The 15951-nt window shown below is 43.6% G+C and overlaps 1 protein-coding gene across 6 annotated transcripts in view; it reads left to right on the forward strand.

The window, feature by feature from the left end:
• LOC139226750 (E3 ubiquitin-protein ligase rnf213-alpha-like) overlaps positions 1 to 15951 on the forward strand; it is a 166275-nt gene that overhangs the window by 104532 nt on the left and 45792 nt on the right. For all 6 annotated transcript variants that reach the window (XM_070857737.1, XM_070857736.1, XM_070857741.1 and 3 more), the window contains 8 exons: positions 2255 to 2446; positions 3212 to 3345; positions 4676 to 4851; positions 6850 to 7065; positions 9671 to 9858; positions 11206 to 11326; positions 13107 to 13207; positions 14167 to 14346. In XM_070857737.1, coding sequence (XP_070713838.1) covers positions 2255 to 2446; positions 3212 to 3345; positions 4676 to 4851; positions 6850 to 7065; positions 9671 to 9858; positions 11206 to 11326; positions 13107 to 13207; positions 14167 to 14346 — 1308 coding nt within the window. The remainder of the gene's footprint in view (positions 1 to 2254; positions 2447 to 3211; positions 3346 to 4675; positions 4852 to 6849; positions 7066 to 9670; positions 9859 to 11205; positions 11327 to 13106; positions 13208 to 14166; positions 14347 to 15951) is intronic.

The following is a 15951-nucleotide window of genomic DNA, read 5'->3' on the forward strand; positions in this document are numbered from 1 at the left end:
CAGAAGGTCTACTTTTCTCAGTCGAGCTGATGGATAAACTGTCCAAATGACGATAGTTTGCCATCATAGAACAGCTCCTTCTTTTCTTGCTTGAGTGCTTAATTCACTAGTGCTTTGGATTGTTGGAGGATGGCCGAGTTCCTTTCTTCTGGAAGTTCCCCATGACTTAATAATGGCTTGTTAGTGGTTAAGCAGTGAATATTGCCTGAAGAGCACTATTTAGGATTGCATTATGTTCTCCATTTTTGTGCTGAATTTATGTAACTATAGGTACAAATTCAAAAATGCCCGTATGGAGCCATTGAATCTTGCTGCTCGATTGGTAGAGTAGCAATGTGGCAACTTCTACCTGACAGCTCGACAGAGACAATGGGGGAGAAATCCGACTTGCGGGAAGGGCAGGGAGATCGCTCCGTGCATGGTTCCATGCCGGCCTCAGGCCCCGAGCCAAATTTGGCCTTTCGGAACCACTTAGGCTGCTCGACATATGGTAAAACAAGGCCGGGATTGCGCAACGCAAGCTCTGTCCATTTGTACCTGAATTTTGCATTGGGTCCTATAGACAGCAGGCAGGCTGCTTGCCCATTTACATGCCCGACTGAATAGGGGTACGGCGGCATAGTGGTTACATTACTGAACTAGTAATCCAGAGGCCTGGACTAATAATCCGGAGACATGAATTCAAACCCCACCATGACAGCTGGGAGAATGTAAATTCAGTTAATTACACAAATCTGGAATTAAAAAGCTAGTATCAGTAGACCGTGAAACTATCGGATTGTCGGGGGGGAAAAACTCATCTAGTTCACTCGTGTCCTTCAGGGAAGGAAATCTGCCGCCCTTATCCGGTCTGGCCGATATGTGACTCCAGGCCCACAACAATGTGCTTGACTCTTAACTGCCCTCTGAAATGGCCTAGCGAGTCACTCAGTTGTAACAAACTGCTACAACCAAGTCAGCACTGTGGGAGTACCTCCATCACACGGACTGTAGCGGTTCAAGAAGGCGGCTTGCCACCACCTTCTCAAGGGCAATTAGGGATGGGCAATAAATGCCGGGCTTGCCAGCGACGCCCACATCCCATGCACGAATAAAAAAAATAAAGCATCAGGTGGGCCTTGGGCATCAGTAGAGGTGCCTCAAGCAGCAAGTCCCCAACGATTTTCATTTCCTGGCTGCCCGTTTTTCAGGTGCAAAATGGACAGCTATGCCTTGAATTTCTCCCCCCATGACCCGTAGTCCAGTGTACTGAAATGTCCCTATACCTACCTCCTGATGTAAGCCTACCAGCCTAAGATGCTCATACCAGCAGGCAGATGGAAGGGGGAAAATAAATTGTCAATCCTCCTGTATGAATGAAAAACGCATTTAAACTCTGTCCCTACGTGTTATTTGTAACAGGCATTAAACTTGTTAATTTAAAACATGGTAAATTCCTGCATAAAAATAATACACATGGGAGTGTAGTATGAGAACATTAAGCATTTGTATGTGAAGCTCGCTGAATGGAAATTCTATCCCATAGTGTGAGCATTACCAGTCGCACTCCCTGCATACAGTTGGTGCTCCAGTTCCTTGTACCAAATCCCGCTCACCCATCATCCCTGTGCTCGCTGACCTACATTGGCTTCCGGTTAAGCAAAATTCTCATCCTTATTTTCAAATCCCTCCATGGCCTCGCTCCTCCCTAGCTCTGTAATTCCCTCCAGCCCCACAACCCCCCGAGATATCTGCGCTCCTCTAATTCTGCCCTCCAGAGCATCCCTGATTGTAATCGCTCAACCATTGGTGGCCGTGCCTTCTGTTGCCTAGGTCCTAAGCTCTGGAACTCCCTGCCTAAACCGCTCTGCTGCTCTCCCTCTCTTTCCTTCTTCAAGACGCTCCTTCAAAACTCTTTGACCAAGCTTTTGGTCACCTGCGCTAATTTCTGCTTATGCGGCTCGGTGTCAAATTTTTATTGCATAATACTAGAAGGCGCATGATGGAGAAGGTACTCTGTTACACATATGCCCCTCCCATGTGAACCAGACAGTGCGCTGGATGTGTTGCTGACAGCCATGCAGACAAGGAGTTATGCTGCATTGGCTCCGGTGGGAATGGTGTTTTACCTGAATGTGGGGACTCCTGATTCAACAGATTATGAAATCTGGAACTGTGTACTTGGAAAGGCAACATAGAGTTGATTTCACATGAAACCAAGCACCAGTTTTTATATATTATATTCACATTATTTTTCTTTGTACTGATAATGTAGACACACACTATGGAAGTGCATTCAGAAAACAGTTACTCTGAACCTGGCCCAGATGATTTCCATCCTAGACAGAGACTACAACCTGAGTCTTTTGGTGGATCCTAAAGTGGACCGAGAGCTTAAACAGCTCTGGCTCAACATCTTCAATGATAAACAGATACTGAGAGTATCTCACCAGGTTGAAAGTTCAGGGTAAGATGGCTTTACTCAGGTGATGTGCATCTTTTAATGTCACTGGATTTCAGGACAATTTCCCACATGACTGAAATAACTCAGTGTGATTCATATAGAATTTTAGTCATGTTTTTACATGGAACTGGTAAATAGTCTCTCAAGATTTCCTTATTTTCCAATTTTCAATGTTAATGCAAACTATTAGCACTGACTGTACCATGAGGTAAAACCATTTTTTATTCATGTAAATTAAATTCGGTTATCGTGTGTAACAAATGTAAGTATAATTTGAAAGTATATATCTTCCAAACAATATTTACTCGTCATTTATAGATTCAGCAAGTTTAATGGCTCCGACTTTCACCTTCGTAACCGAATTTGTTCATTACTGATCCAAATATATTGGATCAAACCTCATACTTGATTGAAGTCCCTGTTACACGATGATCTTCAGGCTGAATGAAAGCTCTTAGAGGTGCCTGCTTTCTATGAAAGTCAACATTTGGAACAACTGATACTCACTCCGCTATCAATGTGCTGTTGGTGTGTATGTGTTTTTATACGTGTGTGCATAATAAGAAAAAAATATGCTTAAAAGTATATATTTGGATCCGCAATGAACAAATTCAGTTACAAAGGTGGAAATCGGAGCCAGTAAACTTGTTGAATTTATTCATGGCGAGTATATATTGATTGGAAAATATGTGAGGCAAACACCTCACATGCCCTTCTTGTCCTGGATTACAATGCGGTAATGCAAAATGGTATCCGTGTTTCCATTAGATCAAACACCAAGGAAATAACAGTTGACCACAAAGTGAGTAAAGGAAGTGTGGAGATTTCCTGTGCTGCACCTTTCAGCTGGCTGATCAAGGAATACATTGACCAGCTGTGGGTTGAATTTCAGTATTTGGAAGGTACAGTTGCTCATTTCAAACTACAAATTATAAGAAGACATTAATAAACGTGACGAATGGGCATATATTTTAATTGAATTAAAAGGTAGTGCAGTTATGCTAAACTTGTATCGAACTTTGGTTAGACCACACTTGGAGTACGGCGTACAATTCTGGTCGCCATATAAAATGGATATAAAGGCACTGGAGAGGGTGCAAAAAAGATTGACAAGAATGGTACCAGAAATGTGAGGGTATACCTATCAGGAAAGGATGAACAAGCTGGGTCTCTTTTCTCTTGAAAAGAGAAGGGTGGGGGGGTGACCTAATAGAGGTCTTTAAAATTATGGAAGCTTTTGATAGAGTAGGTACAGGGAGAGTGTTTACACTTGTGGGGAAGAGCAAAACTAGAGGCCATCAATAAAAGATAGTCACCAAGAAATCCAATAGGGAATTCAGAAAGAACTTCTTTACCCAAAGAGTGATGAGAATGTGGAACTCGCGACAACAGTGAATAGTCGAAGCAAATAGTATAGCTGCGATTAAGTGGAGACTAGATAAGCATATGAGGGAGAAGGGAATAGAGGGTTATACTGATAGATTTAGATGAAGAAAGACGAGAGGAGGCTTGAGTGGAGCATAAACAGTGGCATGGACTGGTTGGGCCGAATGGCTTTGTTAACTCTAGTCTCGACTATTCCGGCTTCCCACCTTGCACCCTCCGTAAACTTGAGCTCATCCAAAACTCTGCTGCCCATATCCTAACCCACACCAAGTTCCCTTCACCCAATCACCCCTGTGCTCACTGACCAACATTGGCTCCCTGTCTGGCAGTGCCTCAATTTTAAAATTCTCGTCCTTTTGAAATCGCTCCATGGCCTCACCCCTCCCTCTCTCTGTAACCTCCTCCAGCCCTACAGCTCTCTGAGATCTCACTCCTCCACTTTTGGCCTCTTGCTGAACCCTAGATTTTCAGCGATCCATAATTGGTAGCCGTGCCTTCAGCTGCCTGGGACTTAAACTCTGGAATTCTCTCCCTAAACCTCTTCACATCTCCACCTTTCTTTTATGACACTTCTTAAAACCTATCTCTTTGACCAAGCTTTTAGACTCTTGTCCTAATGTGCCCTTATGTGACTCAGTATCAAATTTTTGTTTGATGACGCACCTGTGAAACGGCTTGGGATATTTTATTAAGTTAAAGGTGCTATTTAAATGCAAGTTGTTCTTGTTGTATGTTTGTACGTCAACCTGCATCTGTTACTAAAGAATCAGCAGGTGTTTTAGATTTTGTTTGACAGGCTCCCTGTACAATCAGAATAAAACGTTATAAAATATACATCTCATTCAGGTGCAGCTGACAGAGACAAAGCAAAAATACTGAAATTTGTCAACAGTTTTAACAAAAGTAAGCTCGGAGAGTATTTGGGAGGTCAGAGCAAAGAAGGAAAATGCGACCTTGGTCAGCGATACCTGATGGATTTTATTCTGATGACCATTAATATCTCATCGTCTGCTGAAGTTGAGGTAAATCTGATTAAAGTTGGAAAAACCTACAGTGTTTCTTTAAAACAACTTTCACTGACTAATCATTTAACAGGACAGATAACTTGTATATTGAACTTTCCAGTTGCCCCACTTATATAGCTGTTTAGGTCCCTAATATCTCACATCACCTCAGATGGAAGCAAATAACTTGTGGAGCCCTCCACAATCTGTAACAGTGAGGCTGTTCGGTAACTGAACTGATGCAACCATACTCAACCTGAATGGGAATCTGAACTTTATCCAATCAGGTATATGATACTGGAGTGATAACACCATTGGTACCTCACTGGCATTAAAGGAACAATCTCTGCAGCAGCAATACTGTGCTGTAATGAAAGAGTATTGCCTTTATTAGCCGAGGCATAGAATACAAGAGCAGGGAGGTTCTGCTTGAACTGTATAAAACACTGGTTAGACCACAGCTGGAGTACTGTGTGCAGTTCTGGTCACCACATTATCGGAAGGATGTGATTGCACTAGAGAGGAGATTTACGAGGATGCTGGCTGGACTGGAGAATTTTAGCTGTGAGGAAAGATTGGATAGACTGTAAACATGTTTTCTTTGGAACAGAGGAGGCTGAGGGGAGGTCTTATTGAGGGGCCCAGATAGAGTGGATAGAAAGGACCTAGTTCCCTTAGCAGAGGGGTCAACAACCAGGGGGCATAGTTGGTAGGAGGTTTAGAGGGGATTTGAGGGGAAATTTCTTCACCCAGAGGGTGGTGCGGGTCTGGAACTCACTGGATGGTAGAGGCAGAAACCCCCACCACATTTAAAAAGTACTTGGATGTGCACTTGAAGTGCTGTAACCTGCAGGGCTATGGACCAAGAGCTAGAAAGTAGGATTAGACTGGATAGCTCTTCATTGGCCAACACGGTCACGATGGGCCGAAATGGCCTCCTTCCCTGCTGTAAATTTCTGTGATTCTTCTATCTGGTAAAATGAGCATGGTTTCCAATGAAAATGAGCACGAGGACTGACAGCATCATTCGACATCTTTGAAATTGAAAAAAGACAAGGGTGTGTGAGAAATGTTCCCCTGATAAACATCATTGATATAGGAGTGCTTGTATGTAGAAACAAAGTGGTCACTAGCACAAGCGAAAGTGGGACAGACAGAACGTACGAACTGAACGTTAAGATTTCAAGCTGTGTTCTGCACAAACATAAGCATCCCCAAGAGTGAGCCACACAGTGTCATTTAATCAGAATGTATGAAATGTTTCTGTTGTACACCAGCAGTTACAATGTGCTTGGCACTGAACATTTAACTGTGTTGAATCAACAATCGGTACTGATAAGAACGATGATCTTCGCCACAACCCCCGACTCAAATCAATGAGAGCCAAAGGCAACATCGAACATGTCTGGATCACTAGTGAGCTGTGTTCTCATTCGCAAAGCCACAGTTTCTCCTGTTGCATAGAAGGAATCCCAAACATTGTTCTACAGAGGCCCTGAATTTCCTCAGACTATCTGCCAGTTACATCACCGTAACTTTGAGGAACTGCCCCTGGCTGCAATGTCTAGAACCAGGGCACACAGTCTCAGGATAAGGGCTGGGCCATTTAAGGCAGAGATGAGGAGGAATTTCTTCACTCAGCAGGTTGTAAATCTTTGGAATTCTCTGCCCCAGAGGGCTGTGGATGCTGAGTCTCTGAATATATTCAAGGCTGAGATCGATAGATTTTTGGAGCCTAGGGGAATCCAAGGATATGGAAATCAGACGGGAAAATGGAGTTGAGGTCGATGATCAGCCATGATCTTATTGAATCGCGGATCAGGCTCGAGGAGCCGAATGGCCTACTCCTCCTAATTCTTATGTTAAGTGCAGTAGGTTTCCGACACATTGCCGGCACAGTTACAGCAACACAGTGGCAGAAAGGAGGAGGAAATTCAGGGGCTGACTATTTAGAATTATTTTTGGTTGAAGGTACTCTCTCCACTTGCACTAAATGCTGTTTTCCTTTTTATTTAGATTTTCAAGGTAGCATTCATTTCCTGCCTGAACGAACTACACAATGATTATAATCTGACCCTTCAAGACCTATCGCCTCCCTGGATACACATTGCCTATAACATTTTCAAAAACCGTCTACATAATTTGTCCAAGACAATTGCGCTCTATCCAAAAATCCTGGAACACTTTCATCTTTACATACAGGGAGCATTGAGTTCTAATCCTCAGGAAATGGTGAGTCTTACGAAAATATTACAAAATGTTTAACGCTTATGAAGAATTTGATAATAAAATGCAAAGTTCTTTAAACTGTGATTTGAAGGCAACATTAAACGTGCCTCTGTACTTATTCCATCGTTTTACTGACAAGACAGATCCATGTTGTTTTATCCTCCAGTCATTCAGTCTATCCTCACTTTGACAATATAATATATATGTATTTCTGTTATTCAATTAAAGGCTGCCTTTGTAGCATGCTTAACATGCACACTTTGCAATTCTGTGATTCTGACTCTCAATGTTACCAGACACTCAAATCTGCTGGCTGTATTTCTGATGACTTAACTCCATTCTTGGAAAGCTGAGTGTAATGAGAATATCTGTTCACTGACGTTGCACACGCAGCTTCAGCAGTAACAACCTGGAGAAACAGCAGGATCATGATCAGCAGTTACTTGCCCCTTGCTGTGCTGCTTCTGCCACTTGTGTTATTCAGCCCACTGAATTAAAAGAATTTAAAGAAACAATGATTTTCTTCAATCCTAAGAGGTGACATTACTATTTAGTGCCAGTGAAAAATATGTCATCTTGTTTAATTTATGGGTTTTGAACAACATTGCTACATTCAATAAATCTCAACCATGGCCTGCTCATTGAGAGCTTGCTGTTTCTTGACAAAGACCTGGTGCAAATGTTTTCAAAATCAATGAGCTGGATTGTCGTTGGGTTAGCACCTCTATCAGTGCCTGGGGGGGGCATGGTACTGGGTCTGCAAATGATTGCCGCCCGGACGGCCAGCTTCCAGCGCCCCGCCGGTAAATTCGGTGCCGGTTTTGCGGGCGCGCTGAGCAGTACCGCTCAAGAGCATTGCGCCGATGTGCAACGCCCCCGGTATCGCTCCGATCTCGAAATCTGTTTCGCGCTGACCCCGTAGTGTCCCGTAGCCAACCCGCCTGGAAAACCAGGAGCGGCAGTGAGGGACGGATTGACTACATGAGGTAAGCGTGATTGTTTATTTTTTGTTTTATTTTTGCGGTTTTTCTTCATGTGGGGTGAGCAATATATAGGGAATGTTTTTTGTGGCGATTTAAATTTTCCCGGGAAGCCTCTCTTTGGGCGCTCCGAAGCCGGCTCTTTAGCAACGGATTTTCAGTTGCTCAGAAAGCCGAGCACCCTAGGACAGATGTGAAACACCTCCCTCAGTGCTCTGCTCCACACTCGGGGCCCAGCTGCTGAATTTTGTGGCTGCAGACGCAAACCATTTCCCGGCGCAAAAATTACCGCCCCGCTGCCATTAGTGCCCGAAAAAGCCTCGAACTGAAAATCCAGCGCTAAATATGTTGGCGTGCCTTTGGCTATAACAAACATGCTTTCTGTTAGTTGAGTAAGGAGCAGCATGAACATCAAAGAAAATTGACAAAGCTCCCAGACTTCCCAGGTAATGGAGGGAGAAGCAAATACAAATCTTTGGAAAAGGAAGTAAATCGAAATAATATCTACGGCTGTGGAATGTTGTACACAACTTCAGTTGGCTGTTTTCCTGCAGCGTTTTTGACTGCAGTGTCATTATGTTTTGGTGCTATAGGCGTGCCCATGCAATTCTTGGATTTGGGACTGTACTGTGGCAGGGTGATCTGGGCAGACGAGGTGAGAGTTCAGGGTGGGACCGGGTTCCACTGGGTTTTCTTCCTCTTTGTATAAACGTTGAAAAATTCCATCAGAGGTTTGGGCTGGGGGCTTCTCGCTTCCACCTTCCTGTACCGAAGTCAGAAGAGACAGGACCGGTGGCATGACATCGGCCAACAGAACTCCCGCCAGTTCCACTTCCTTTGACCCCACACGCCTCCCCGCCCCCCCCCCCCCCCCTGCCCCCCAACGTAATGCATGATGCAGGCGTTCTTACGTGCCATGATGACAGCCTGGCAGAAATGGCGCCCACAATGGCAGTCGATTGCAGAATAAATCTGAATTGTTGTTGGCCATAAGACAAGGTGCCTTTCAGGTTCCTGGTCCTCCATGGGGTGGATGCCCAGGGCATGGCAGGAAAAGGCGGCCACTTGCCCCCTTTAAGAAATAGCCCGGTCCCTGAGACTTGAGAGCGGGTGAGGGTTGGGGTGGTCTGGCAGCGGAGCTCCAGACATTTTGAGGCCACTCACTGTCTTGTTATACAACAGGTGTAGCTCTAGGCACTGTAGAATGATAAATACTAATTAAAGGACCAATATCAACAAGCAGACATTTTAAGATCAAGCAGCTGCCTGTGCCCCAAGCACTGGAACTCCCTCCTTAAACCTCTCCGCCTCTGTACCTCTCTTTCCTCCTTTAAAATGCTTCTTAAAATCTACCTTCCAAATCTTTTACCTCTTTGACCAAGTTTTTGGTCACCTGCCCTGATATCTCCTTATGTAGCTCAGTGTCAGATTTTGACTTATAACGCTGTTGTGTAGCACCTTGGGACCTTTTATTACATTAAAGGTGCTAGATAAATACTTGTTGTTGTTTTATAAAACTTGACAAAAACATTGAGAAATTTTGCTGTTTCTACAATTATCAATGTTGACATTACTTAATCAAAGAGAACTTCTCTTCAAAAAGTGTAATATTTGTGTTTATTTTTCAGACTCTTGACATACTTGCTGCTTACGCGTGTGCAGAACGGGCTCAAGCATTAGATATTGTGACAATCAAACACTGTGAAGAATTAATAGAAATAATGGAAACCGTACAGCCATCAGTTGAACTAGTTTACAACAAAAACTACATCAAAGCGTGCAGTCCAACCTGCCAGCAAATCATTGCTCAGATCAGGCAAGCTTCACATTCTGTTCATCTCATGCACTACCTGCTGAAAGATGTGTTGTTTTACATTGCAAACAGCCCCACCCTATTCCAGGTCGGTGACTAGATTTTCCTCCAGTCACTAATGTAAGTGGCTGGATTCCCCATTTTGCACTCGCATCAATGTCATTAGTGACTCTGAACCTGGACATAAACATTCTTGCTGGTCTCCCCAGCTCTTAGCCAATGGTTGTGACATTGTGGTAGAAACTCGAACCATCATTAACAACTTTTAGAACAATGGATTACTACCGTGTTACCCAACAGGGTACATTTGGCTGCTGCCTAGTATAGCCAATACAGACCAAGACCTCGCACTGCACTGATTTGTCCCATTTGACCACAAAAACTGTCTTTACAATCAATTCTATTAATACTTCCAATTCCATAAGATGACTTGTGTATATAAATACATCTATTTTGTTAACTTGTTTGGAAAGCAGTTCATTTTTTTTAACATGAAACAGGAGTTTTCTGCTGTATGAGTTTTTTTAAACGTCGAACACAGGGCAATATGTAGCTTTCCTACCCATCGTGTTGTGAGACTCCCATTGTTTTACGAGCTTATGTAATAAATCGCTTTATAATGTTATGGTAGGAGGAAGCACAGGACAGTACAGGTCTATGGGGAAAGAGGAGGGCAGTGGCAATAGTTTGGGATTGCTTTAGCAAACAGCCAGGACAGACACGATATCGGGCTGAATCTTGTGTGGAAAAGTACCTCGCCATTGCCTGCCACGTGAGATCGAGAGATCGAGCATTCAGCCTGTGGGAGATTGTGGTTTGAGCTGATTGCATAACCTACTCTCACGTAAACTCTAAGGCGACTGTAGACACTTCAGTTCCAATAAAGTTTATCCAGAAGCAAAATACTGCGGACGCTGAAATCTGAAATAAAAACAGAAAAACGCTGGAAATACTCAGCAGGTCCGGCAGCATCTGTGGAGAAAGAAACAGAGTTAGCGTTTCAGGTCGATGACCTTTCGTCAGAACTGGAAAATGTTCAAGATGTATCAGATTTCAAGCAAGTGCAGGGGCAGGGAAAGGGGGAGGGGAGGAAAGAACAAAAGGGAAGGTCTGTGATAGGGTGGAAAGCAGAAGAGATTAAAAGACAAAAGGAATGATGATGCGAGGCAAAAGGAGATGGTAATTGGGACAAGTTAAGAAACACAAGATGAGTCTAGATAGGGTGTAAATGGGAATGGCAGAATCATAAGTTTCTGATAAAGTTTATGTTTATTTATTCTTGCAATGAACAATTTCAATCTTAGAATCACTGTAAAGAGTAATAATGTTAGTTATTTTATTATCTGTTAGATCACTTTGGGACTGTGCACTTGTATTGAGCATTTTTATCGAGCATGTCGTTTTCAGTGCAGGTGACACTGATCCCAAGTTACGAAACATTGCTGTAAAACACTGCACGCAGCTTCAGAAGGTAAACAACATGACCAGTTTTTTAAAACTGTGCAGTGAGAGAATTTGTCCTCATGTACACAGTGACGTGTACATGGTAATCATTATATTTTCAATGATTTTCAGCTTATAATAAAAAAAATTGTTTGCATGTTAAGAATGATAAGGACATGAGATTCATGGGTGTCTCTTTGACCCTCTCATTTTTAGTATTGTATTTTGACAATTAACCCTTAGGATATGTGCAAATATCTCGACAATTCTGCACAGGCGAATTGCTCACTGTTTCCACACAGTATCACTGAGTAGAAGGTTATATTGCTTGTCAGCTCATAGTCACACAGCTCATAATCTTCCTATTCATGTAAAGTTAATAGAAAACTCTACACAATAGCTTAGCAAAATAATTCTTCTTTAACTTTACACACAGGAAAATATATTCTGTAATCCCTTGTTCCTAGTCTCGCCAACCTGAGCATCCTTTTTGTACCTATAGGATTTCCACCTCTTGTTTATCACCACCTGTACTTTTTTGAGAAATTCAACATTCACAGTTTCTTCCCCGTGGTAATTTTTTTGCAGCAGATTTCACGTAAAATCTTGACTATATCAAAACTTCCATAGAGCTTTTCTCAAAATGTCATGGTCATCATCATATCCAAATCAAATATAGCACAGCCAAATTAGATTAAAACACTGCCCCAAAATGTGCCTTAACCCAAGACTCAGAAGAGCTTCTTACTGAAGTAGTACAGATTCTTTAATTTCCTATACCAGCCATCCTTATCAAACTGCCAATTTCTGCCTAATTGTAGCCATTTTGTGTTGTGGCCCTGCCAAAGCTCATTTCATGTAAACCCCTCACAGCCAACAAAGAGAAGACACTTTCTTCTCTTCTGGCTGTGCTATAGGAACAAGAGTAGACCATTCAGCCCCTCGAGTCCGTTCCGCCATTCAGTGACATCGTGGCTGATCTGTGACCTAATGCCATATCAATCTCAGCTTTAAAATTAACAATTGTCCTAGTGTCAACTGCTGTTTGTGGAACAGAGTTCCAACCTTTGTTCTACCGCCCTTTGCACTTAGAAGTGTTTCCTAACTTCACTCCTGAAATGCCTGCCTTTAATTTTTAGGCTGTGTCCTCCAGTCCTAGACTTCCCAACCAATGGAAATAGTTTCTCTCTGTCTACCCTATCAGTTCCCTTTAATATCTTGAGAACTTTCATCAAATCACCCCATAACCTTCTAAATTCCAGTGAATAAAACACTAGTTTGTGTATTCAAACCCAGGTCTCCGAGATTAAACAAAACTGTACCGCCTGACTGACTTTTGTAAGGTTCATTTAACTGAATCCATTGAGAGGACAAAACGTCAACAAATAACTCCTCAAGGAACTTTTTTCCCAGAAGAAGCTTCGGCAAGTTATTTTTCTTGAAAGGCTAAAGCTCCATCGAATGTACTGTTGGTAATATGAGAGGACGACGGCTTAATGCATTCTTGTGACATTTGTCGGCACAATCCTCTGTCCACTGTTTCAATGGGGACACTAACTCAATATAAACGGGCAAACTCCTCTTAAAATAGCAAACAGAAGAATGTTGTTCGGGTATGTTAATTGTTCTACCATTAAAATAACTGTGATTTCTAGGCATGGATCTCATATTGTGGCATGAGTTTTTGATCAGATTGTCATTTCGAAGTTTCCCCTGCTTTTTGACTCTGGTATTATCCCATTTCCTTCTGAAGAATTAGTTTTGTGGTTACGTTGAACAATTCCAATTTATTTAATGCTTGTACACAGATCCTCAGAACTTCGTCTGATTTGAAAAAGAACAAAACAGTTGAAGGAGTGATTGAAGTGCTGCAGTCGTGCAATGAGGAATCTAGTCACTTGGACTATAGGTAAATTTATTGCCACGTCTCATGTAGTTCTTGCAAATAATTGCGTTGCTGGGTGTTAAAAGTGCTATTTTTGGCCAGCTGCACTATCCAGTTTGCCTTTGTTCCTTGAATTAGTGCTTAGCATCCATTAGGCGGTGCTGTGCACTGATGCTGCAAAACACAATGTCACAACGCTGCCTGAACACAGAGAATGTTAATGGTCCTAAAGTGTTCATTTTTCTGCATCTAAAAGAAATAGACCCTGAAGATATATGATAGCACCTTGGCAGCAATTGCAGGAAAATGCCTCTCTACCAACCAGCAGATGGCGGGGTCAAATTTTGTGTTGTCTGGAACTCAAGACTAAAGGGCTGAGTTGGCAGGTGTAATGTATGCACCTGTGAGCATGCTCACAGGTTTGTAGAGCATTTCTGTCGTGTAGTGGTTATAACGTTTGCCTTACACGCGAAAGGTGTCGGGTTCCAAACCGGATGGAAACATTCAACAAAATAGTTGTAGAGCTGTTGAGTTGGGAGTGGCTTAGCCAGTCACGTGATGTTCACAAAACTCAGTAAAACCCCAGCCAATTGAGTTCAGGGGATCCACGATGAGGCAGGCGGTTGTGAGCCTGGTGGGTGCCCTGGTAATGTGCAGTGTGATTGTTAAACATTTGCTAATAAACCAACTAGGTCTTAATAGTAATGTGTCGCAGTGAATTCTTAAGCAAAGAACTCACAAAGCAAATATACTACAGCTGGGTGGGTCATTTCTTTGCTGAACCCCTAACAGAAAGCAATTCTGCACTAGAAGAGAGAGAAAATAAGCTTGACTGCTCGCTTGGATCATGCCAAACACAAAATAACACTGATGCCAACCTCTCATTTCGAAAGAGAATGCAGGATGCCAAACAGGAGTTCAATGAGAAGACCCATGCATATTACAATGTCTCAATATTTTCTTGCCGTGTTGTTCTACCTCAGGTATGGCATCAAAGAGTGTCCAGTCTGCCTTGGTGTGCTGACGGATCCAGCCAGCCTTCCCTGTGAGCATGTCTTTTGTATCAGCTGTCTGGAGAACTCACTTGAAGTGCAACATTGTTGCCCAAAATGTAAGGCAGACGTGCCACATTCCTGCAAAATCCAAGTCTCCGTCCAACTCAAGTAAGTTTCACTCTTCAAAACCAAGTTTCGAGGCTAGAATTCCGCCGACTTTGTAATTGAGTTTTCGCCACGATTTGACCCCCCGCGGCGAAAACCCGGTTGGCGGGCTCTTCGGTGACCTTTTCGCAGCGACGCTTCCGCGTACCGCCGAGGAGAGGAGCGCCGACGTGCAACACCACAAATCGCATTTGCAATCGATTTTTGGCTCCCTCGGGACCCGTATCTTGCGCCCAGAATATCGACAGGGGAAACCTGTGGTGCAGTCCTGCCAGCAGCGGTAAGTATGAAGACCTCCAAAAAAGGTAAGTTCAGGTTTATATATTTTAATTCTTTTTCAGCGATTTAGTAGGTAAGGGTTTTGTGAATGGCTTATTTTTGTTTTTTGCGATTTATTTGTTGATTTTCCCCCCTCCTCGCAGCGCTACCAACCCAGGACTACATTTGCGGTTTGTGCCGCCAATCCTCGTGTGATGCCGATTTTTACCGCTGCGCAAATTAAAGGCCGAAAAGCAGGCCTGAAAACGACAGTGAAGCGAAAATGGTAATTTTGGCGTAAAAATACCGTTTCCGCTTCAGACCAAAATTCTAGCCCTCAGTGTTTTGTCCTTTGCCTAATCACTTTAACAAAAGAGTGCAAGAGCTTGTGGCGACATTTTTGGGACATTGTGAGCAGGATTTCCTGCAGGATTTATGTCGAACTATATCTAGCATCACTCCAGCAGTCAGGGGGTCACTTCCAGGAGTTTCTGCTGAAAGTGTAGGGGATGTAGAATACACCTGCCTTAATAGGTTGTTTAGGGACCACTAACTGGGACTCAGTTTGCCCCCACATCCCTCCACCTTCCGACTCTCCTGCTGCTGTCCCAGGCTTGACTCCCTCTGTGATAAGCGCACAGCTTCCTCCTGTACCTCTCTCAGCATGCTCTGAAGGCCCCCATCGAGGCTTCATCTCTGCCGGTAGAAACCCCAACTGCCCCATTCTCCTCCCATCAGCCTTTCTGCCCAGCAAGTCCATCGGTGGCTAATCTCGTTAAACTTCTTCCTGTCCCATTGCTGAACCCTTGAACTCTGCCACCAGACCAACAATCACCGCCACTCTCTGCACCTCCCTCCAGAATGTCCGTTCACTTGCAAACAAGGCCCTTGCCATGCACGGCTTTATTCTAATTGCATTGACACATCATGGCCTCGACGCAAACTTGGCTCATGGGTGATAACACCTTGCCCCTTGCTGTAACCTCCTCGTCTGACTATACATTCCACCACCGGCCCCGCCCCATAGAGCTGCGGTGGCAGTGTGACCCTGCCTGCCAAATCTCACCTTGGTTCGTCCCTCTACTCCTTTGGCATTTTCTCATCCTTTAAGCACCTCACCTTGTTCCTCCCCTCTCATCTCTCCTTTAAAATTCTTGTTCTCTACGGCCTATCCAAGCCCCATACCAAGTTTCGCACCGAGATAGCCTCACTGCTTTCCCTCCCTCAGCCTCGGCATTGAGTGACTCCTCATCCCCGCTGATTACAACCTCCATTTCAACTCACCTTGCTCTGAGTTCTCCACCCTCATGCTCTCTTAACCTCTCCCTCCAGATAAACTCTCCTACCCAT

The sequence above is a fragment of the Pristiophorus japonicus genome, chromosome 16, assembly GCF_044704955.1.
Source record: "Pristiophorus japonicus isolate sPriJap1 chromosome 16, sPriJap1.hap1, whole genome shotgun sequence".
NCBI classification, from domain to species: domain Eukaryota; kingdom Metazoa; phylum Chordata; class Chondrichthyes; family Pristiophoridae; genus Pristiophorus; species Pristiophorus japonicus.